General features: G+C 37.9%; 1 protein-coding gene across 1 annotated transcript in view; it reads right to left on the reverse strand.

The window, feature by feature from the left end:
* Positions 230-25,747, reverse strand: part of LOC109728062 (ruvB-like protein 1) — a 104,716-nt gene continuing 79,198 nt past the window's right edge. The window contains exons 3-13 of the mRNA XM_020258343.1: positions 4,489-4,617; positions 3,930-4,061; positions 3,647-3,796; positions 3,352-3,507; positions 2,501-2,635; positions 2,286-2,351; positions 2,096-2,202; positions 1,693-1,792; positions 1,491-1,582; positions 725-794; positions 230-610 (exon numbers count right to left, since the gene is read on the reverse strand). Of these exons, the coding sequence (XP_020113932.1) occupies positions 521-610; positions 725-794; positions 1,491-1,582; positions 1,693-1,792; positions 2,096-2,202; positions 2,286-2,351; positions 2,501-2,635; positions 3,352-3,507; positions 3,647-3,796; positions 3,930-4,061; positions 4,489-4,617 (1,227 nt within the window). The 3' untranslated portion in view covers positions 230-520. The remainder of the gene's footprint in view (positions 611-724; positions 795-1,490; positions 1,583-1,692; positions 1,793-2,095; positions 2,203-2,285; positions 2,352-2,500; positions 2,636-3,351; positions 3,508-3,646; positions 3,797-3,929; positions 4,062-4,488; positions 4,618-25,747) is intronic.

The raw sequence follows: 25,747 nt of genomic DNA on the forward strand, positions 1-25,747 counted from the left end.
CTAGACCTTGCAAAGATTGTTGCATTTATTTGATCATCTCAAAAATATTTTGATGCCCTACTTGCGGAAAGAGACTAACCCCTACTAGTTACAAGTATAAACACCACTGACTTGAAAACTTGTTTTCCTGACTATTACCTTCCGTGAAAATGACTGATTTAATATCACTAGAGATACGTTGATGAAAATTGAATTCCAAACAGAAATGTCTATCTAATCACAGTAATCGTTTTTCAAAGTGCCGTAACAAAACTTGGGAAACTTAATTAGCAACATCAGTAAGCATGCAACAAGCAACCATCCCCACATTGTTTGAATCTGTCAATCCTAGTGTGAACCCTCTGTAAGCCAAAGCATAGAATGTACTTGGATGTTACCAAGTTATAATTAGTCCCAACAAAAAGGAGGAGAAAAAGAGAGAGAGAGAGAGAGAGAGAGAGAGAGAGAGGAAAGGTGATATGCTCATCATAATATTGCGCTATTTGCTAACTCACAGATTATATTTAGTGACAGCACGCAATCAAGAAATGTATCTTTCCTGCTGCTCCTGGAGAAGCCTGGCAGAAGACTTAGCATCTAGATAGAGGGAATTGACTTCTTCCAGATCAGCCTGAGAGAGAGAGAGAGAGAGATGGGTTATAATAATGAAGAGAACCTTAATTACGATTTGCTCTCCAGAAAGATTAGTCGAGAAATGCGCTCAAAACAATTGAATAAATGTTACCTTGCATATCTTATCTCTTCCATTAGTCTTTGCGACGATGCTCGCAGGTGATAGCAGCTGAATGGCATGTCTACAGAAGAACGAGATAATAAAGCAAGATCAAGAGGTGGAACATCCCAAAAATTTACCTCCTTGTTTGAGCCTTAGATATTTCTATTGGCAAGACTCGAGCAACGACGCAGAGGCCAATATACTAGGGCTAACAGATAAAAGAACTAAAGTCCCATTCGGCATATGCTAACATACATGTTCTACGAGCAGAATGGACATTTTTAGTTACAAGTTCATGGCAGCTTCAAATATGGCAAGCTCTTTACAGGATTATGGTATGTAACCCACAAGCTTTGACCCCACAAGCTTTGACATATTTGAAAAAAAAATAATGAAATGCTGGGAACAAAGTAGCCGAGTTGCCTTAAGCTCTGAAGCAATTCTGTTCAGGCAAAGTCAAGAAGGGAAGACCAAATAGCTATTGTATTGTTTTTGTATTGACCTTACCCCTACCCCACTGTGAGATTCATGATTGAGCAAAGTAAAAGCTCTATTTTCTTCTACTGTTGGAGATCCCGATGCCCAATTAAGCTTCGCAATCAAACAAAAGCAACAAACTTTTGTCTGCAAAGTACTTGCATTCAGGTACTCGAGTCCATAACATAGGCCAAAGAGGCATTTTATTGACCTAAGTTACATGTAGATATAACTATATTTTTCCACCATTTATGACAACAACTACGGAGGAATAGGTCAGAAAGAAAAAGAAGAGGACCTCAAAGATGCTCGCTGTCCGATTTCTCCAAGGAAAGCTAGACTTTCTTCATCAATTTCAATCTCTTCAACCTGTGCTCGAATTGCCAGTATCTGATACAGGGCAAGAGACAAACAACAAGGAAAAATAATGTTCAAATAAAGTAGTTACACCTGGCAAGAGTTAGTTCTAGTAAAAAGAATTTGGGTTGAAAATCAAGAACCTGAATCATTTCGGTGGGACCATAGGTTTCTGTTCGTATGATCACCAGACGATCTAGTAAGTCAACTGGTATGCCGTGAGGACTGGTCATATCAGTTCCTCTGAAAAGAAATATCCGTTAAAGTATAATCAAGTATTTCACCAAGAAAAGCAACATCCATAAACCATAAAATGAGAGGATTAATTAGCATGCCACATTTTGCAGTTTAATCCAGAGCTTGAGATCAAGAGATAGGCTTTATAACTTGACACAGCAATTAAATATTTCTCTGGATATGATCATATGAATAAAATGATCCTTGAACTTATTTACAAAGATACTTTAGCAGTATATATGAGGAAAGCAATTATTTTCTACATTTTCAGAAGGTACATGTAGTTCACTGATTTGTGGTACTCCCTACCTCACATTACATATTCCTCTATTAGTAGCAAAAATCACGATTGGGGCTAATGAGCTCTCCAGAGCACGATTAAGATAAGAAAAGCATTCGATGTCGAGCATGTGGACCTGCAAAAAATATTCTTGTGATCAAAGAGTTCCAACAGAAAGAAAAAATATTTTCAAGCTCGAACTAGAAATGAGATATATACCTCATCAATAAACAATACACCAGGCACAAGCTCTGCTATTCCTTCATCAATATACCTATTAACAACCTGCCCGACCAGTAATTGTACTAAATGAGAAAGGTCAAATTTGGCAAAGGTTATTCACTTGCTATGAACAGTGTCCCCTGTTAATGAAATTCAAGAAAGAAACAGAAGAAAAACATGAATAGCACGGAGCCGTCTGTTGGAAATAGAACCTTATTAATCTCCTGCCGCAGTTTCTCAGTGATCTCAGTTTTCCTTGGCTTCATCATCTGTCCCATAAGGGATAATATGTCTTGCCCTCCTTGCGGACGAGCATTTGCAGCATCAAGGTCATGTAGAGTAACATCCTAATAAAGAGAAGGGCAAGATTGGCTATTATATATGCATGCGGACTTTCTCCAAATCCAAAAGCAAGTTTCCAAATCCGTAAGATAAGGAAACAGTTGGAAATGACTATCTAATGTGAAAATATTATCACTGGCACATCAAACATACAAAGGAATGGTACATCTGCTGGAATAAGACACAATCTAGCAAACAGGAGCAGAGAAAATCATCAAGGAATGTGCAAGAAGCACTTTTGTAAGCAATGTAAGTATGTCATATCACAACATTAAGCAAAATAATTTCCCTTTCAAGTCCTCCACTTGCCCAATTTTATATAGAATGAACAAATTGATGTTTTTTTTTTTTTTTGAGAGAGACAGGTAGCAAGCTACCTACTTCGTTCATTTTTTCTTCAACTATGGAATTATAGGTGGCGATCAAAACTACAATCATATCATAAATCCGTTATATCTGACACAGAGTGTAAGGTTAGACCGTGATGCAATCAACTGAAGCGCGAAAAATTACACCATGAAAATATATTTTGGAATCAAATGCTAAAGAGCAAAGAAATTAAAGAATTGAAATACACACACACACACACACACACACACACACACTGTTGGTGAAATCACCAAGTCTTCACATTTCATTATTAGTAAAATGTAAAAATGCATGCCCCAGGCATGCATTATTATACATAAAAAGCTAGACAGATTACAACATAGGCACATACCTGCACTATCTCTTTTTTCTTATGAACTTCCCCTTTAGGAATTGGAACATACTCCTCCGCCTCAAGATCGAATTCTGTAGCAAAAGCATCACACCTGCCCACTCTTTTCACTGCACCACTGTTTGCTTCTATGTAAATAACATCACCAACAGCCACCTGGAATCCGTATAATAGCATGTACATTACAATTAGCCAACGGGAAAAAAAAAAATAAAATCAGAACCAGTAGCAAAAAAAAAACAGTTATATTCAAGTGTCATAAAGAGCCATTTTATTTGCATTAAAGTGCGCTCACCTTTTCCTTGATTAAAGCATCATAGATTGTAGGGTCCAACTTCAGCTGCTTAGTTCCCTTAACAGTCTTTAGTCCAATAATCACATGGCTAATGCTTTTCGAATAGCCGCCAGTCACACTCTCAGTTTCTTCCGGAGAAAGCTCAGTTACCTAAAACCCAAGAAGATCACATCAAGGTAAGTTTTAGCAAGTAATTCAACAAAATGCTAAGCCATTAATTAACCAAATGAATACTTCAAATCAGTTCATAGAGAAAGCAAAATAAGAACAAACAAGAGCTTACTTCGCCTTCATACACTTCCTTGTTCTCCTTTATCCGCAAACCAATAGCCCTCCTAAAATTCTCCATAAGCACCTCGGTTTTCTTGACCTCTGTCGAGTACACTTCTGATCCAACCATTGGGCAGAAGGGAACCTAAGATAATTACAATAACCAATAAAGATCTTCTTAAACAAAAAAAAAAAAACACCATTTTATATCTCCAACACAGTTAAATTGCCCACTTCGCCCAGCTTCAGGAAAAGCTTCTCTATTCGAGAAGATGTTGGTAAATGAAAACCTGGAGCTTCTAGTTATGGCAAAACCCCAATACAAAACCTCCAATTTGGAGCTTCTGCTTCCCGCTTCGAGAAGCTGGGAAAGAATTAACTCAAAAGCAGTTAGGGTTCAATGAAAAAGCTCTACTCAAGCAGCATTTGGCCGTCGACAAGGAAGAAACACCTCAATTACGAGCAATGTCCACTTCTCTAGAGTATAATCGCTACTCCAAAACAACCAAAATGCTTAGGTCGGCACCAATTCGAGATCAAAAGATAAGATACCATCGTAGCAAAGGGGATACCTTGCTCCCGAGCTCCTGCGAGATGCCGAGGGCCAGCGCGGTCTTTCCTGTGCTGGGCGGCCCCGCAAGGAGCAGCGCCCGCCCGGCCATCTTCTTCTGCCGAATCATGTCGACGACGAGCCCCGCCGCCTCCCGCGCCGCCCTCCTAAAACCCAAGATGGTTCGAAAGTGAGGTAGGGGGAGGGGGGAGGAGATGGGGTAGGGAGCATACGTCGAGGCCGAGGCCTTTGATGTGGGTGTGGGTGGCGATGCGCTGCTTCTTGGAGGTGGATTGGACCTCCTCGATCCTCATGGCGTCGCCGCCGCGGTGGGAGGAGGAGGAGGAGGAGCGAGGAGGAGGAAGAAGGGCGCGGCGCGTGTTCGGGTTGAGGCTTCGAAGGAGAACCGAGCCGGCTTTTGGTGGACGCGTTTAGAATTTTCTAGCGCTGTTGTTGAATGGATCACGTGGCGATTTCCCATTGGGTCGAATGCGTAGTAAGCTGTTTCGTGGGAAATAGGTGATTTGGGTGGAATGATGTCTCTCGGTGACCGTTCGATCGGAAATGGAAGGTCGGATTTGGCATTTGGTAATTTCTCGAGAATATGTTAATTTCATGTAAGAGATCGTTAGGGGTGCAAAGGAGCCGAACATGAGTCAGCTCAATGGGAAATCAACTCGAGTTCAAATTCAGCTCGTGTTCTACGAGCCGGCTCATGAACTGGTCAGTGAAGTAAATTAAAAAACTTAGGTATGACCATTGATATCTGTTACGGCGAGCATACAAATAGAAACGGCAAAAGGCAATTGGAATTAAACAAATTACAAAAGTAATAAGATAAAATAGAATATAATGATCTACCTGAAAAAAAAATTTGGAAAAAAAAATTACAGATGGAGCAGAAAACTTTAACATAAAATAGGAAGTGCTATGTCGCGTTTAGAATAAAATAAAGTAAATTTCTAAGTAGATTTCTTTATTCTCGGATTGGATCCATATCGTGGAGTACGGAGCCCTTGCACTTTCCATCCGATGTCAGTGGTGGGTTGTAAGCTTGGATTTATCAATTCGAATTTGCTGCTACTCCACTACAAATATTTATTTTTTATTTTATAATATTTTTTTCAAATTTGTCGCAGCACAAAAGCAAAGTCAATAACTAAAATTTTAAGACACTTCAGACATTAACATCTCTGAGAGTGATCACTGACATTAGTTATCTTCTCTTGAATTTTGTTACGTCTTGCAATCTAGTACACAACTACAGATCATGTTGGTCCGTTCAAAAATATCAGATATCAGATAGCATTTATGGTTGGTATATAAGATCTCTAAATTGCAGGCTAGTTACTTTATAATTTTCATAAATTTATTTTTAAGAAAAATAAAGGTAATGAGTAGTACGCTACTATCCTCTGCAATAAAAAAAAGCATTTTAGAATCCAAACTAGCATTTAAATCGGTTGGAATAATAATCTAAACTTAATTAAAATATAATTAGAGATAAACTTAAATTTTTTATTTGATTATGATTTGTATATGTAATTATTCAAAATAAAATTAGATTTATTATCTCTTATGATTTGATGGTTATATATAGCTAGAAATAGATTAATTAGATGAATAAGTCATGACTGCATGAGTTACTTTTTATTAATAAAGTATTAGGGTTTGTTTTGCCTAGCTTTTCAGAAGTGATTCTGAATCTAAAATCACTTTTGAGCTCAATACAGTATTTGGAAACGACAAATAAAAAATTTGATTAGATAATTTATTTTAAAGGCTCTAGAATTAGAAGCAGAAAAAGTTACTTCTCCAAAATTGATTATGATTTTGGACTTAAACTTTTTTTTTTATTTTAGATTCAAAGTATAAATTTAATATTAAATTTAAAACTTTAAATTTTAAATTCAGATTTGAATTTTTAAATCTCAAATTTTCAATTTTAAATTTTAAATTATTTAAGTTTCAAATCTCAAACTTTAAATTTTAAAATTCAAAATTTTAAATTTTAAATTTTAAATTTAATATAAAATTTAAATTTTTGAAATTTCAAAATTTAAAACTTAAATTTAAAACTTGAAAATTTAAAATTTAAAATTATAATTTTTAATTTTTAAATTACAATTTTCAAAATTTGAATTTTAATTTTAAATTTTAAATTTTAAAATTCAAAATTTTAAAATTTTAAATTTAAAAGTAAGTTTTAAATTTTAAATTTTAAATTTAGATTTTAAATTTGAAATTCAAAATTTAAATTAAAATTGAAAATTTGAAATTTTAAATTTAGATTTTAAAAAATCAAATTTAAAATTTAAAATTTTGAAATTACAAATTTATGTTTTGTACAAATTTTAAATTTAAAAATTATATGTTTAATTCAAATTAAAATTTTAAATTATTTTGAAATAAAATTTAATAAAAATATTAATATATGCATGCATCAAAAAAAAATTTGTCAAAGAGTTTTACATCATATCGTGATATAATTGGTAACTGGTAAGTATGTTTGTACTTGGATTAAATCCGAATCCAAAATTCAAATCCAAATCCAAAGAAAATAGCAAATCCGACTTCGAATCCGAATCGGAATCGAAATCTAACAAATTTTCAAACTTGGATCTTGATTTGTGATAATCCCAATCCATATTCATAACAATAATATATATAAGTTATAGGGATGTATGTGTTAGATATGACTCAAAATCTATTATCGACTCAGGTTCGGGTTTACGACTCGCCGACAGCTTCGCGGTGCGACCAAATTGGAAAATTAAATTGTAAAGGAAAAATGAATGTCAGTGGTGGGCTACGGGATCGGGCCCCCCGTGGTACGGATCGGATCCGAAACCCGTTATGAATTTTTCTCTTCGTTTTTGCCCTAGAGGCGTGTGATCGTGGTTGGTTGTAATCTGAAGAACATTGTATTTTCCTTTCGTTTCGATAGTGAAGTTCTCTCCTCCCTCGCCCGTGATTTTTTCCCTGCAAAGGGTTTTCCACGTAAATCTATGTGTGTTATATTTATTTTCTGCTTGTGGTTTGAGTGTTTCGTATTCGCCATTTTTCGTTTTCCGTGCGTTTGTCATAACAAACTGGTATCAGAGCCCTAGGTTCATCGATTAGGATTTTCTTCATCAATGGCGTCCATGAAATACGACCTCCCTTTACTCGACCACGACACACGATTTACGTTATGGCAAATGAAGATGCGCACAATCCTGGCTCAGATGGATCTAGAAGATACACTGCTCGGGACGGAGAAGATGTCTTCGTCCCTCAGTATGGCGGAGAAGGAGAAGATGAACCGAAAGGCTCTTACGCAGATCCAACTTCACCTTTCAAATGAAATCTTACAATATGTCATCAAGGAGAAGAACGCTACGAGCTTATGGCTGAAATTGGAGTCGTTATGCATGACGAAAAGTCTCACCAACAAACTCCATCTGAAGCAGAAGTTATATTCTCACCGTCTGACAGAAGGTAAGAGCATTAAGACCCATCTTGATGAGTTTAAAGAAATTATTACTGATCTGGAGATGATGGAAGTTAAATATGATGATGAAGATTTAGTGTTAATGCTTTTATGCTCTCTACCGTCTTCGTATAGAAATTTTAGAGATACTATGCTTTATGGACGTGATATCATCTCTTTGGAAGATGTCTCAACTGTGCTCTTCTCGAAAGAGAGGATCGATAAGGAGATGAGTGGTATCACTGAAAGTCAGGCAGAGGGTCTATTTACCAGAAGAAGATCCAGGCAGAGAAATTATAGTGACAGTAAAGAAAAGGCTAGATCTAAATCCAGGTATAAGAATTTGATCTGCAATTATTGTAAGAAGAAGGGCCACATTAAGGCGGACTATTTCAAATTGAAAAGGAAGGAACAGACCAAAGGAAAGAATGATCGAAAGGGAAAGGATAGCTCAAAATCTGCTGAAGCCAGTGTAGCAGAAGATTATAGTAGCGATGGGAATGTTCTGCTGGTCTGCAATGATAAATGCAGATCCAGCACAGAGTGGATTCTAGATTCTGGGTGCTCATTCCACATGTGTCCCAATAGGGAATGGTTTTTCACTTTTGAAGCTATTAATGGTGGAGTTGTTTTGATGGGGAATGATGCATCTTGCAAAGTTGTTGGACGAGGATCGGTGAACATTAAGATGTTTGACGGAGTAGTCAGAACGCTCACCGATGTCAGATATGTTCCACAATTAAAGAGAAATTTAATCTCTTTGAGTACCCTAGACGCTAAAGGATATAAATTCACTGGTGAAGATGGAATTCTGAAAGTCGTTAAAGGAGCTATCGTTGTGATGAAAGGTCGAAGGCAAGAAGGAAAACTGTACGTGCTGCAAGGTTCGACTGTAACAGGTGGAGCTGCGGTTTCCTCTTCATCTATATCCGATTCAGATGTAACAAAATTATGACATATAAGGCTGGGACATATGAGCGAAAGAGAATTGATGGTGCTGAGCAAGCGAGGACTTCTTTGTGGCCAAAATACCGAAAGTTTGGAATTCTGCGAACACTGCGTATTTGGAAAGCAGAAAAGAGTCAGTTTTACGAAGGCAGTCCACAGAACCAAAGGAACTCTTGATTACATCCATTCAGATCTTTGGGGGCCAGCACCGGTGCCCTCTAAAGGTGGAGCGAGATATATGTTGACCTTCATAGATGACTACTCCAGGAAGGTTTGGACATTTTTCTTGTTGCAGAAAAGTGATGTATTCAAGACCTTCAAGCAGTGGAAGGCTTTGATTGAGAAGCAGACAGGAAAAGCAAATTAAGCGTCTTCGCACTGACAATGGTTTGGAGTTTTGTTCAGGAGAATTCAATGAATTTTGTAAAGATGAAAGAATCGAGAGACATCGTACAGTTGCCTACACACCACAGCAAAATGGTGTGGCAGAACGTATGAACAGAACGCTGATCGAGAAGACAAGATGTCTACTCTCAAATGCAGGATTTGGCGAGGAGTTCTGGGCAGAAGCTGCATCTACAGCTTGCTATTTGGTGAACTGGTCTCCGTCGACTTCCATTGATCTGAAAACTCCAGAAGAGGTATGGTCTGGTCACTCTCCTAGTTATTCTGATTTAAGAATTTTCGGATGTCCTGTTTATGCACATGTTAGTCAAGGGAAATTAAAACCTAGATCTAAAGAATGCAAGTTTTTGGGTTATGCTTCTGGTACTAAAGGTTTTCGTTTGTGGTGTCCTGAAGATAAGAAAATTATTATTAGCAGAGATGTCAAGTTTAACGAAACTGCAATGCTTCGCCGAAAGGAGGAGTCGCATGTTTCTTGTGATACAGGTACAGGTATAGGTGCAGATGCAGATGCATATGGATCGAAGAAAACTGTAGAGGTGGAGTTTCAAACTCACTCTAAAAATCAGATTACTCCAGCACTAGGTACCACTTCAGGTGATTCTGCTCCTACAGAACCATAGGCGCCACCACAGACAGACACATATTCGATAGCCAGAGATCGACCGAGAAGGGAGATTAGACCACTGCAGAGATATGAAGAAACGAATTTTGTTGCTTATGCATTTATGATTGCTCAAGAGACAGATGCGTCTGAGGAGCCGTGCACATATACAGAGGCGGTTTCATGTAATGAATCTACGAAGTGGTTGCTCGCTATGGAGGAAGAGATGGAATCTCTTCATAAGAATCAGACTTGGGATCTAGTGAAGCTTCCAAAGGAAAAGAAAGCAGTTCGTTGCAAATAGGTATACAAGAAGAAGGAAGGCACACCAGGAGTTGAGAGTATCAGATATAAGGCCCGTTTGGTTGCAAAAGGATACAGTCAAATTCCGGGTGTCGACTTCGACGATGTTTTCTCACCAGTGGTAAAGCATACATCCATCAAAGTCCTACTTGGATTGGTTGTCATGAATGACTTAGAACTTGAGCAACTGGACGTGAAGACGGCTTTCTTACATGGCGAGTTGGAGGAGGAGATTTATATGCAGCAGCCCGAGGGATTCGTGGTTGAAGGAAAAGAAGACCACGTTTGCAGATTGAAGAAATCTTTGTATGGGTGAAAGCAATCTCCGCGGCAATGGTACAAGAGGTTTGATTCATTTATGATTAGCCATGATTTTAATAGAAGCAATTTTGATAGTTGTGCTTACATAAAGAAATTAATTGATGGCTCTTTCATCTATTTGTTGCTTTATGTGGATGACATGTTGATTGCTGCTAAGAATATGGCTGATGTTGATGACCTCAAAAATCAGTTGAAATCTGAATTTGACGTTAAGAATTTAGGTGCAGCGAAGAAGACACTTGGTATGGAGATACAGCGAAACAGAAAATTAAAGAAGTTACTGCTGATTCAGAAAGGATACATCCAGCGCGTGTTGGAGCGCTTTTGTATGAAGGATGTTAAGCTTGTAAGTACACCTTTCGCTACATATTTTAAACTTTCAACTGATTTGGCTCCGAAAACTGATGATGAGAAGGTATACATGGAACGAGTTCCCTACGCCAGCGCAGTCGGTAGCATTATGTATGCTATGGTCTACACGAGACCAGATATTGCGCATGCGGTAAGCGTGGTGAGTAGGTACATGGCAAATCCGGGAAAACAACACTGGCAAGCTGTAAAATGGATTTTGAGGTATTTGCGAGGTATTACTAATGCTTGTTTAGGGTTCGGTAGATTTGATGCAGGTTTGACAGGGTACGTGGATTCCGATTATGCTGGAGATCTTGATAAAAGAAGATCACTTACTGGTTATGTCTTCTCACTTGGTGGATGCGCTATTAGTTGGAGAGCTTGTTTACAGCCTACTGTTGCACTATCTACGACGGAGGCTGAGTACATGGCGATCACGGAGGCTGTGAAGGAAGGTATTTGGTTAAGAGGTTTACTTGGTGAATTAAGCGGAGACAGTCAGAAATTAACACTATTTTGCGACAGTCAGAGTGTTATTTATCTCACTAAGGATCAAATGTTTCATGAAAGAACGAAGCACATTGACATCAAGTATCATTTTATTCGTGAAGTTCTTGCGCAAGGAGACATTGGAGTGAAAAAGATTAGCACTTTAGAAAATCCTGCTGATATGTTGACGAAGCCTCTTATTCCTCTCAAGTTCAAGCATTGCTTGGACTTGATTAGTATTAATTGCTGATTGGCACCGCCCTCAGGGGCTTTGTGGAGAAGGTGGAGAGTTATGGTTGCTGTTTCATGTTAAAGGGAATTTCTCGTCAAGGTGGAGATTTGTTAGATATGACTCGAAATCTATTATCGACTCAAGTTCGGGTTTACGACTCGCCGACAGCTTCGCGGTGCAACCAAATTGGAATATGAAGAACATTGTATTCCCTTTCGTTTCGATAGTGAAGTTCTCTCCTCCCTCGCTCGTGGTTTTTTTCCTGCAAAGGATTTTCACGTAAATCTGTGTGTGTTATATTTATTTTCTGCTTGTGGTTTGAGTGTTTCGTATTCGCCATATTTCGTTTTCCGTGCGTTTGTCGTAACAGTATGCAAAGCTCGCCCCGACGTACTATTAGATCCAGATTTTTGATTTCTCTCGCATCTCCTTCTCCTCCAATCTAGGGCTTCGAAATCGCACCCCTCCCTCTCTCACATCTCCTCCTTCGATTCGCCCCTGCGCTCTCACATCTCCTCCTTCAATTCACCCCTGCTTCTTCGACGGCTAGTCCCGCCTATTCTCCATCCCGTATCGCCCAAAAGGTCAAGTCTCAGGTTCTCTTTTTGTCTGGTCTACTTTTGTATGTTAAAGTATTTTATTTAACTGATTTGTTTTGATTTATTCCTTGCCTGATGAATAATTTGTATCTATGAGATTGATTATTAAAAGTCACCAATTCGAGATTGTTTTTTTTTTTTTCTTTTCCTTTCCTTTTTCTGCCCATCAAAGAATGAACTGATTAACTGGTCCAACCAGTTTGAACAGGTCGCCCACAAACCAAAAAAATAAGATAAAATAAAATAAAATAAAAATCTACAACACATCACCAGACGGTAGAACCAGCACATTATCAGGGAAAGAAAATTAAAAAAAAAAACTTTAATCTACTCAATTTTCACCTAATCTATATCTCTAATCAATTTTCACGTAATCTATATTATCTCCTAATACTATTTAGTATAAAAAGACCTTTCATCTAAACAATTTTCACTCAATATATATCTCATATTGCTCTTAGTCGCACACTCGCACCAGGGCTCCCAATACTAAACCGAGTCTATGTGAAACGAAGCCTAGATTGGTTTAGACTAGGAATCTCTATTCGGATTTCCAGCAGAATATATAGGAATCCTTGTCCCATACATATATATACACAAACACACACACACACACACACACACACACATATATATATATATATATATATATATATAGTAGGGCTAGAATACTTGTAAAAGTATCATGGGGGTGATACTTGTATGTTTTTAGCACTTGGATGGAGAGATGTGAGGTTGAGATGATGGTGGTAGGTGGTGGTAGGTGGTGTAGTGTTTAATCCAAGAGCTATTAATAATCAAAAAGTAGATCCAATGGCTTAAAACCTAATAGCACCATGATGGTGATACTTGTAAAAGTATCATAGCTCAACTCATATATATATATATATATATATATATATATATATACTAGTTATAGTGCACGTGCAATGCACGTAACATTTAATTAAATTAAATTTATATTTATATTTTAAATTTAAATAATTATTAATGGTATAAATCTATTTATCAGTTAATTTTTTTCTAAAATTAATTTTTTTAATATGTATCCAAATTTTAAAAATTTAAAGTAATTCTAAATTTTAAATTAATAAATTCATATTTAAATTTATGAATAAAACTCAAAATTTGAAATTAATTTTGAATCCATAATTTGAATATAAATAATTATTAAAGACATTAATTTATTTATCATCCCATCTATTTTTCAAATTTGATATATTTTCAAGTTAATTAATTATTTTTAATTTGAAATACTGTTTACACACCCAAAATATTGAAATTTTAATTAATTTCAAATTTTGAATTAAAATATTAATTCACATTGAAATTATGAACCAAATTTAAAATTTAAAGTTGATTTTATAAGCTTATTTAAATTATTTGTTTTCAAATCTATTTTTTTTTAGTTACCTAATTGAGAGATAGTAAATACAAAATATTTTCAATGTTTGTTGCATAGAGGTTTTCGTTTTTTTTATAAGTATAAAATATTATTTTATGGGACGCGCAAATATCTTTCGGTTGACAAAAATTTAGATAGGTATAAATTTCTTTCTATTCTCACAAATAGAATGTAATATTTTTTCCAACTAAAAAAGGGTATGTGTGTGTCAATAATTATTTTAATAATTATCTCAAATCAATATCAATTTGTGAATTATATTTACTACAAATTTAAAATTTTAAATTGTAAATTTATATGTTATATTTTATTAAAAAATATCTCATATTTTAAATATTAGTAGGTAAAATTGAGATAATTTTTATATATTCACTTTTAAAAAAATATGATTAAATATTATATATGCGGAAGGTATTATATGATTGAATATTATATAGGTGGCGGATATTACGTGTGAGAATAAAAATATTTAAGAAATGCGAATATTATTTGTAATAAAATATGATATTATATTGGCGGCGGTTATTAGGAGATATGACACACATATAAAAAGTGAAATTTGATACGTACTATCTAAGAGCAATTTAGGTAAAAAAAGTGATAGATACTTAATTCGTTAGTCATTGGATTAGATCGGATGACTAAGAATTAATATATTTTATGATAATTTAAAAATAAAATAAAAATTGTACGGCTGTGATTTATTTCATTAAAGTTGAATGAATGATATTATTAGTATGTAATTGGAATTATATTAATAGGGATCGGCATTTTGGGAAAGAGGAAAAAATTTAAACTCACACTTTTATAAGTAGTATAGATATATATATATATATATATATATATATATATATATATATATATATATATATATATATATATAGAAATACTTAATATGCTATATTTGATCACTTTTTCATCTATTTGAAATAAATAGAATCCTAATAGAACCTGAACTCTATATAAAAAGAGTACTGGTCCTACCGGCGCCTTCTCCTGTGTATACTGGTGAAGAATTAATTACTAGCTGCTCCATACCATACGGAAGAGTGTCTGAGACAGGAGGAGATACCAGTTTACCCAATTGCTATCGGACTCCTCGCTTTCGCAGATTGAGTAAGAATTTCTTTTATACGGCGCTATGTGAGTTATTTTATTTATGTTTATTATCCTGAAATTTGATATATGTTTAGTTTTATTGTTCTAGAGAAATTCTCGAGCCTACATGTTCTTGGGCCACGAAATTGAACCCATGTTGACATTTAATTGGAAAGATTTTTCATTGGTTTGTTGCCACGTCACCTTTTTGTTATGTCCAGTCACTACAACAAAAACGGTCTATAGCGACACTTTTAAATGTAGGTACATGTCAAAAAAGTGCTGCTAGCTAAAATTACCGACACTTTTAAAAAGTGTTGCTATATGTGGGGTCGCTAGGTATATAGTGACAGTTAAAGAGTGTCGCTATAACCTAAAAGAATGCTGCTAATTTACCAACACTTATTTAAACATTTAGCAATCGTCGAAACTCTATCTCGTTGGCTGCGGTGGCGGAGGAGGACAACAGGAAAGGCTCTTCGTCTAGAATTTCAATGGATTGAGTAAAGAGAGAAGAAAAGATAGTAATTGATTTTTCTTTTTTTTTTCTTTTCTATTTGTAATCGGGCCAAATAGACTGGGTGTGGTGGGTTGAGCAGAGTAATCTTTTATTTTTGGTTGGATTGGACTTTATATTTAGGCATTAGTAGATGTTTTTTTAAGTTTTAGCATAAATGGGACACTTACTCAAAAGTGTTCCAAACATGTGTCCCTATAACCTAATTCTGTTGTAGTGAGTGTACTAATTTTGTTGTGACGTATACTTTTTGTTCTTGATGTGTCCTAATTATCTACTAATTATTCATTGATTAATTTTAATTTGATCCATGAAATGCCATTATGCTTAATAAAGTGACGTGAACATAAAGAATTCATTCACATAAAGATTTAATCTTACATATAATATTAATTTATTATAAATTTATTTATCTTATGCTTGTGGTCAAATAAGAATGCATAAAGTTTATATTATGAATAATTAGAGTATAGAACTGTTTCATTTAAGTCAATTACAATTGTGATTTTATGCTTTAAATTATTGCATCAATACTAGTACTCTTGTGTATCATAGTGTATTATTTTTATCAGATATATATAACATGAAAAATTAAATAATCATAATTGTCTATAGATTATTTAAGGTTTGGCACTAAGTTGAATTTACTTATTATTTCGACCGGTTAGCTGTAAATCAAAGTGACCCTAACAAAAAAAAATAATAATTTAATTTACTTTAAAATAGCACTTTCTGATATTTTTTATGTTAATTGTGCAATACTAAGTCAGATTAATTTATTATTTCAACTGTATGGGTGCATATAACGACACGATCCGCCAACAATAATAACTCGTTGGACCCAAACTACATGTCCAAAATGTTTAAGCTTAATTATTATTATTAGAATCCGTGGTCCCTTATTTACCCAATCACAAGTCCGTTCCCACCCGATATGGGACTTTTGGGGTGTCATAGACTCCCCCTATTTAGGGCCTGATGTCCTAAACATGCACAGTACAAGATCACTGAGCTGTGTGAGATTTGTCTCACCATCCTTGTCATTAAGATCTTGACTCAACTGAGACTCATTTTACACTTTCGGCTAGTGATTGGTTATGATACTAAATATAACAACTCAACCTGCTAGCAATAATAATTTATTGGGCACAAAGACCACCGGTCCAAAATGCTTAAGTCCATTATTATTATTGAGGTCTATGGTCCTTTATATATTCAATTACAATTTTATTCTCATCCGATATAGGACTATTGAGATGTCATAATGCAAGACAAAGCAGCCTTGACTAGAAGAAAAGTTGATTTAATTGCATTATAGAATTGTATACAGAAATTGCACCATAATATTATATTTAGTTTACTCCCAAAAGATGTCGAGACATGAAGGTATTGATGGATGGTGTAGGATGACAAGTTTTCTTGTAGCTCATTTGGAGAAATTTGTACTTCGGTCAAAACTGAGAATTTCTTCACATGAAAAACTTGATATTGTCATGACCTATAGAAAATTTAAATTAATCTTTGATAAATATGTTGAATAATTATGCTCGTAGCCCTACTCCGAAAGGAGGGGTTATGAGGTCATATAAGTTATATGCATAAAGGAAGAGAAATACTTATGCTCATAATTTTGCTCCAGTTATGCCGTAGGTCAGTTTCGGGGCGGGAGTTGAGAGAGGGAGGTGTTGTGATATTATATAAGGTGTATTTTTCTAATTTTGAATATTTAGATGAGGTATTTTATTGATAAAACATGTCTTTATTTTATATTTCAGTTATGACTTCATCTTTTCTTTCTATTGGTATTTCTATCTTTATGCTTAATGGTTCCAATTACTCGGAATGGAAAAAATAGATCATGCTTACATTAGGGTTCATGGATCTTGATTTGGCTTTAATAGAGAACAAACTTGCTCCTCTTACGGATCAAAGTATGCCAACGTAAATAGCATTTTTGGAAAAGTGGGAGCACTCTAATCGGCTTAGTTTAATGACGATGAATGTGTGTGTTGGTAAAATATTCGAAATTCAATTCCAAAATGTAAGACCATCCGTGATTTCTTGAATGTTGTGGAACAACAATTTGTAAGCTCCAGTCAAGCTTTGACAAGCACCCTAATGAATAAATTGTCTTCTATACATAAAATATTCTAGAAAAAGCTCCATTCAGGAGCATATTATAAAAAATGCGAGATATTGCAGCACAACTCACTGCAATTGAAGTAACCAGATCTCTAATTCATTCTTAGTACAGTTTATTTTGAACTCCTTGCTATCTAAATATGGACCATTTCAAATCTCTTATAACGCACATAAAAATAAATAATCAATCAATGAATTTTTAACTATGTGTGTGCAAGAGAAAGTAAGATTGATAGAAGTGAAACAAAATACAATTAATTTTGTTCCTCAAAAGGGACAAATAAAGTGCGCTAGGAATAGTATAGGCAAGAATAACGTAAAGAGAAGAACAAGGAAGTCTTGTTAGGTTCACATGACCAATCAAGTAATTGATTCCCAAGTGCTTCTCTTGCAAGATATGGAGTCATATGAAAAAGGACGGCCAAAACTATCAAAAATGGCTTCCGAAGAAGAGTAAGGTTTTTATTTTAATGCATAACATGTATTTAGTTACTGTTTCATCTAATACTTAGTGGATTGAGTCTGGTCCCACATGTCATGTGGCAAATTCCATGCCAGAATTTTAGAATCGCAGAAAATTCAGTAAGAAAAGTCACTATCTACATTGTCGAAGACAATCTAACTAAAGTAGAATTTGTAGTAACATTTAGATTAGTTTTTTCTAGTGGTCATATTGTGGATTTGGTTGATATATTTTATGTTCTAAATTTTTCTAAGAGTTTAATTTCTATTTCGACATATGATGGTTTGGGATATAATTTCAGTTTTGATAATAAAGTCTTTTCGTTAATTACCCTACAAATCTGAGATAGCTGGTTCTGGTGTTTTGAAAAATAATCTATATAAAATATCTTTAAATCATTTATAAAGTTAAATTCTTCTTACTATGCAGAAAAATATCGAATCGAAACGTAACAATGAAAGGTCATCCATGTTATTATATAAAAGGTTGGAACACATCTCGAAATAGAGAGTTCAAAGGTTAATTAGAGAAGACATTTTAAATGATCTAGACTTCTATGACTTTGGAACGTATGTGGACTGCATAAAGAAAAAGCAGACCAAAACTTCCTCTAAAGGTGCTAAAAGATGTGATGGAACATTAGAATTGATTCATACGGATATATGTGAATGTCTTTCTCCTTTGATTACTGGCTATAAATATTTAGATGACTACTCTCGATATAGCTATCTCTACCTACTTAAAGAAAATCCTAAATCTTTAGATGCTTTTAAGACTTTAAGATATATAAGATTGAAGTAGAGAATCAACTCGAGAAAAAGATAAAAGTAGTTAGATCAAATAGGGATGGCGAATATTTTGGTAGACAAACAAATAAGGGCTAAGTCTCTAGACCTTTTGCTAAGTTTTTAAAGCAGTATGAAAATGTTCCATAGTATATCATGCTAGGGACACCTAATCAAAATGGTGTCGCTGAAAGAAGAAAACTGCATATTAATTGATATGCTAAGTAGCATGATCAGTAATTCTATCCTTCCGATATCATTGTATGGTGAGTCACTCAAAACTGCCATGTATATTCTTAATCAGGTCCCTACCAAGGTTGTCATTACTCCTTTTGAGTTTTGGACAGATAGGAAACCCAGTTTAAGACACTTTCATACATGGGGTTGCTAAGCTGAGGCCAAATTATATGACCCATAAATAAAGAAAATAGACTCTCGAACCATATCAAAATATTTTATTAGTTATTCAGAAATGTCCGAAGGGTATAATTTTACTGTCCATCGCTTCCTATGAAGATTGACAGAAACTAAAATGACATGATTTATTGAGGATGAAAAAGTCAGTGGGAGCTTTGAACCTTGATTCATTGAATTTGAAAAAATTCAAGAGCATTCATATTCTGTACAGAATAGACCTGCTATTTGATGGTTCCAATTCTAGTTGAACAACAAGACATTTTGGAACCACAAAGTAATAGTAAACCTATCATTGATAATTCACGTCAAAATGTATAACTGGATAATCCACATCAAGATGTAGAAGTCGATGATCAGATAGATTTAAGAAGATCCCAAGACAGAGATGACCGATTATATCTAATGATGGTCGAAACTTAGATGATCCTTTAGTTTTTTCGAAGCCATAAATAACAGTAATGCTACGGAATGTTATAATGTCACGAAATATGAGATTGAATCCATTAACTACAATAAGATATAGGATCTTGTTGATTACCTTTAGGAGTTAAACCCATAGGATGCAAGTGGCTTTATAAAATCAAATGGAACTACGAAGGTATATAAAGAGATAAAAGTTCCGTCTTATGGCAAAAGTGTTTACTCAGAAAGAAGACATTAACTATAAAGAAACTTTATTTCCAATATCTAGAAAGGAAACTTTTCATGTTTTATTGCTATGGTTGCTTATTTCGATCTCGAGCTACGACCCATGTATGTTAAAATAGCTTTTTTAAAAGGAGATCACTATGAAGAGGTGTATATGAGTCAGTCTAAAAAATTATCGTGAAAGGGAAAGGAGCACTTGGTCTACAAATTAAATAAATAAATCAATATATGGACTAAAATAGGCCTCCTGACAATAGTACTTAATTTAAACAAACCATTTTGGCCTTTGGGTTTAAAGAAAATATTATTGATTAATGCATTTATCTGAAGGTTAGTGGGAGGAAAAAATTTTTCTTAATCTTTTATGTTGATAAAATTTGCTTACTAGTAATGATCATAAGCTATTGCATGACACCAAAAAATCTCTTTTCTTAAATTTTGAAATGAAAGATTTAGATGAGGCCTATATGTTCTTGGTATTGAAATTAAAAGGGATAGGCATAATATAGCACACTAAACTTTAGCAAATTATGGAGTTCTAGAGTAAGAATAATATTCTATGCTTTTCTAGGGATTTTGACTGAGTTTTGAGAGCATAGGATTATTTTCGAGGCTTAAGAAGCATATAAATGAACTTCGGAACTCCAAAACTGGAGTTTCTGAGTTGAGTACCGGTACTGGGAATGGGATACCACAACTCAGTAGAGTGCAGGTTTGAGCAGCTCTCGGGTTTTACGGAACTCAGCTGAGTATCGGTACTAACTCAAGTTGTACCGATACTGATTCGAGCGGGTACCGAAACGCAATAGAAACCGAAAATTCCAACGTTTCGTTTTGCGAAACTGAACCGCTGATACCAGAATTGCCTAGTTACCGGTAATCCAATTCATGTACCGGTACTCAATGGTGCAGAGCTGATTCACACAAGGTACAACTTCTTGGTTATTGAGGGGTCTATTAGGATTTTTGTGAGGACTGAGATTTCTGCAGTGCAGATAAACCCTTTGTTGATGATATTTTTGTGTCTAATATAATTACATAAGTACTCGTCAAGTTTCAGGAGAAAATAAGTTAGGATGGAAAAGTTACGTGACTTGTACTAATCACTTAAAGTGAATAGTAACTCCGATTTTCCGAAGAAGCCAATGAGTGGAGATGGCTTCTGGTGCATATTGGACTCCGTTTATAGTGATCCAATAGCTCATTTTCAATGGTTCAACTATCATGAACGCAATGGCACTGAAGGATTTGGGTTCTGATGCACGATTTTCGAGAAAAAGAGTTTTATTGGATTTATATGTATAGGTGTGGTTTTTGAAGTTTGGAGAGGGTTGGTTTTGTTGCAAATCGACGACCGATTCGGACAAAACAAAATAGTAGATTCGATGCCCCAGTCATGCTGAACGCGCTGGTGTGATCTGATCGAAAATCTGACGGACGGATCTTTGGGAATCTTGAAAAGTTCCCTGAGGAGTCGAAGATGGCAAAACAAAAATTTCGCGTGACACCCAATATTTTATGTACCGTTTTGCGGGATTTTGAACGTCGAGGTACGAGTATGCAAAATACACGTGCTGGCAAGGGCTATACTGAAAATAAAGAGCTTTGGGGGACTGTTTCACAATTTGTGCAATATGTATATAGTATTGCACTAGGGTTTTCCTTGCACAAAACCCTAGATCTAGCCACCCTGGTCCCTAGCCAACCTAGCCGTCATCAGCTCCTTCGTGCCCTAGCCGTGCGCGCACCCTGGTAGCCGATGAGTGCCCCGGCCGCCGGAAAACCTGGGCTCGGCCCCTCCTCCACCTTCTCTGCGACCTAGTCACCATCACTTTTGCCCGAGCAGCAGCTGGAGGGAACCCTCACCCTCGGGCTTCTCCCTCGACCATGCCTGACTGTCGGCGACCCGTCCCTGCCGGTCGCCGCTGTCGCCGCGCGTAGTCGCTGCCGCTGTGACAACCTGCGGCCAAGCTAGCCAAGCGCGGGCCGTGGCCATCACTACCCTTGGCCTGCAACCTAGGGACGGCCGTGCCGCCCTTCCCCGACCCTCGGTGACCTCCCTGGTCGGTCATCGCCGGCACTGCGGGCCACCGCCGCCGCTCTTGGCAGCTTGCGGTCGCATCAGGCTTATACGGGCCGAAGTTGGGACCTCCCTTCCTCCTCGCACTGCCGTCGCCTAGTGTCGGCCCCCGCCGCCTCCCTCTGACTTCCGACGACCCGTCGTCGTCGCCCAGTAGCTCCCCTGGTCGTCGTCGTGGCCGCCGCTGCTTTATGAGCCCGAGCCGAGCCCATGCGGGCTCGGGATGCTCTAGCACCGCCACCAGTGCTTTCCGCCGTCGGCCAGCGTGAGCGCCGGCCCTGACTGGCCGGCCGCACTCGTCTGCCGCCGGCACCTTGCGGCCGGAGCTGCCTGTCGGCCGGACTTGGCCTGCGCTCTCCACAGGTAGTTGCAGCTAGGGCATTAGGGCCCGTCGCCGCCGCCGCTTTCCGCCGCTGGCCGACGCGCGCCCTGGCTTTCCTACATCGCCCGCGCCTGCTTGCCGCCGATGTTCCTGCTGCCGAGCCGCCGCCAGCCACCCTATGCTCCACCAAGCCCCGGTAAGTTTGATTTCAGTTTTCCCGGCGATCAGAGGGCACCCCGACGCTCCCGAAAGTGAGCACGACGATCCCTAATCCGTGCTAATCATCGTGCTCACCTCCATTGGGGTCATCGATGCCCCGATTTGCGTGTTAGACGCGATTTAGTTGCTGTGCGCGCTGTTTTGCTTAAGTTCACATCGGTCACGCGCTTGCCACAGTGGCCGGCAGTGCTCCGAAGTGTGAGCACGGCCTCCGGCACATCGAGATGTCACGCCTCGGGGTCCCTTTTCAGTTTAAAACAAAGCGAAAAAGCGTCTGAATTTTTTTTGAAAAGGGACCTCGGGGCGTGACAGATTAAAGTGGTATCAGAGAGAGGTTACAACCACAACACCATTCACAGGTTGTTTTGAAAAGTAAATAAACTGAACCAAATAAACTGAAAAGGGACCCCGGGGCGTGACAGATTAAAGTCGAGACCTGTCAGCGGGTGTCTCGGCCAGGCTTGAGAGTCCTCGGTTTGCGCTGTTGAGCCGTAAAACCCCGAGAATCACATGAAATAATGTGATTTTATGTTGTCGCAGGGGTTTCTATGCATTTGTTCTTTTTGTGGTCGTTGTTGGCAGCGTGTGCAGGCAGTGGGTGACCTCTGGACTAGTTGTCCAAGACCCCAGGCCTTTACGAAGATCGAAATTGATTTTCGGTGCGTTTTTCGACAAAATCCGCTGACGGAACGCATTTTCGGTTCGGAATTCTTCTGACGGTGCCTCACAATAATTTGTGTTGCCGCTGAGCCTTGTTGGCTGGTCACCCGCGTCGTTTCGAGGGTTCAAAAGCAACGGGTGAGTGACAGTGGGTTCCGATGTCGAATTGGATACTTCCGAAAACCTGGATCGTAACAATTATCCGACGATAATTGTTTCGATGTGAGGCGGTGTGTTTGCTGCCAAGTCGCATGAATAATTATATTTAGTGGCAACGGGTGACTCGTAGCACGAGTCGGTGAGTTTTGGGATAATTCATGGGTCCCGGCGGAGTCCCGGTGCGATTTTCGGGAATTTCGGTGTGTTACGGCAATCGATTTGGGAAACCGATTCCTGTGGGTTTACATGTGGGGATTGTGAGTTAGTGGTTCGTTTTTGTGGGTTAGATGCTAACCCGTTTGACCCTTCGTAGGTCCGGTTGTTACTTCCTCCGCAGTCGGAAGATAAGTACCGTATTCGTACAGGTGGGTACTTCGACCCGAAGTCGGTACAGTGGTGCACGCTCGGTGACATCTTCTTATCCTTGTTCTTTCGTTGTTATCTTGCATATACATTTATATATAGTGTTGAGCCTTGCGCCTATGTTGTTTCCATTATACTCTACTCAGTTGTTTTTCATGCCTAGTATCATGAGTAGGAGTAGAGCAGTTCTATCTACATGTGATATCTGTGACCTGGTTGGTCGAGAAAAAGGAGTTTTCTATCATTAATTCAATCATATATAAGAAGATCATACGCGCTGCGAGCTGTGAACATTCCTGAGCAGCTCCATCTCCAAGAGATCGAATCAAGAGACGGAGCATTAGAGACGAAGGTGCAGGTCAACATTGCTAATTGAAGAATCTCTTGCAGTTCTTCAGGACTTTGAGGTAAAAAGAAGTCCGCATTAACTTGGGAATTGAAACGATGGATCCAACTATGGACCGTGAGTTTCTTGTGAAGTGACGCAGCGAAGAGAGAAGGAAACCGGTTGCGCAAGGCCAAGTCCCCGCACCATCGGGCATCCCAGAAGGGGGTTTCTTTTCCATTTCCAATAGTGAAGTTGACTGAAGCAAAGAAAGGGGCAGCGAGCTTTAACATACCTTTCTAGATGGGGCAGCTATCGACAGGTTTTGAAGTGGCAATTGTAGCCGGTCTTCGTTTATAGTGCTCTTGCTTTAAAAGTTGAACCCAAGGCAAGGATTGAAAGTTATAATACTTCCAAAGCCCCACTCATTAATAATGCCGAATTCAAGACCCAGAGGTTACGGATGCCAATCCCTTCTGTCCTCTTAGGTCGGCAAACATGCTCCCATTTGGCAAGACAATGGAAACCGTTAGATAATTTTTTCCCCCTCCAGAAGAAACCTCTTCGAACCTTGTCAATTACCACAGTGACCCAAGCTGGTAGTAAGAAGGCCAAGCAGAAATAAGTGGGGATAGAAGAGAGGATCGAGTTGAGAAGAATGAGGTGGCCACCTTTTGATAGCGTGGAGCCTTTCCAACCCGCCAAGCGATTGTCTATCTTCTCAATAAGCGGCAGATAGTCGACTTTACGAAGTGATTTGGGGGATAGGGGAAGGCACAAGTAGGAGATTGGGAAACTCTGCTTAGGACAAGAAAAAAAGATGGCTAAATTAGAAACCTGTTGAGAAGGAAGGTGGGTCGGAATAATAGAACTTTTGTTAAAGTTGATCTTTAATCCCGAGCTCCCAGCGAAGGCTTCAAGAATGATCCTGATAATATCCGTTGATCTGCTGGAACCATCAAAGAAGAGAAGAACATCATCTGTGAATTGGAGGGAGTGGAGTTTGATTTTTCCAATGCCTACTGCTAGGAGGGAGAGCGAGGAAACTGCTCGCTGCAGCAATCTAAAGAGCACATCAATGCATAAGACGAAAAGAATGGGAGATAGGGGGTCACCTTGTCGAAGTCCCCGTTTGTAGGGGAAGGACAAACCAGTGGTTCCATTTAGGAGGACCGCCGTAGAGGACGAGTTCAGCAAGCAGGATATCCACCCAATCCATTTGTCGCCGAAGCCCCTGGCTTGGAGGAGCTCTAGAAGGAATTTCCAATTGATGTGATCAAAAGCGCGTTCGAAATCAATCTTAAGAAGAGCAACCGGTTGTTTGGAAAAATGAAGATGGTGAATGAGAATGTGAGCGCAGTAGAAGTTGTCGAGGATGTGACGCCCTTTGATAAAAGCCACCTGATAGGGGTTGACCAACTGGTTCATGAATAATTGTAGTTGAGCAGCAAGGACTTTCGAAATGATTTTGGACAAGCTGTGCATAAGGCTGATCGGATGTAGATCCCTCGCCGAGATGGCATTAGCCTTTTTCTGGATGGGGCAAGTCCAACTAGTATTAATGTCCCTTAAATCAGGATCACCACAGTAGAGGCTGTTGAAGACATCGAATACATCATCCTTCAATACGGACCAAAAATGTTGATAAAAAAGCATCGGGAGACCGCCTGGGCCCGGAGCTTTTTTCGGGGCACAAGAGAAAACGGCTTTTTTCACCTCGTCCATAGTAAATGGGGAGTGGAGCGAAGAGAGGTCGACCAAATCGTCATGAAAGATCGTCGAGAAATCAATAGAGGTGCCAGAGAGCTTATCGACTCCTAACTGATTCTGAAAAAAAGAGAATAAATGGTTAGCAATTGAGACAGGAGCGATGAGGAGATCATTTCCATCTGAGAGATGCGATCTGAAGTTCTTGCTCTTGCGGCAACTCGCATGAAGGTGAAAGAATTTAGTG

Source organism: Ananas comosus, linkage group 23 (assembly GCF_001540865.1).
Source record: "Ananas comosus cultivar F153 linkage group 23, ASM154086v1, whole genome shotgun sequence".
NCBI classification, from domain to species: Eukaryota; Viridiplantae; Streptophyta; class Magnoliopsida; order Poales; family Bromeliaceae; genus Ananas; species Ananas comosus.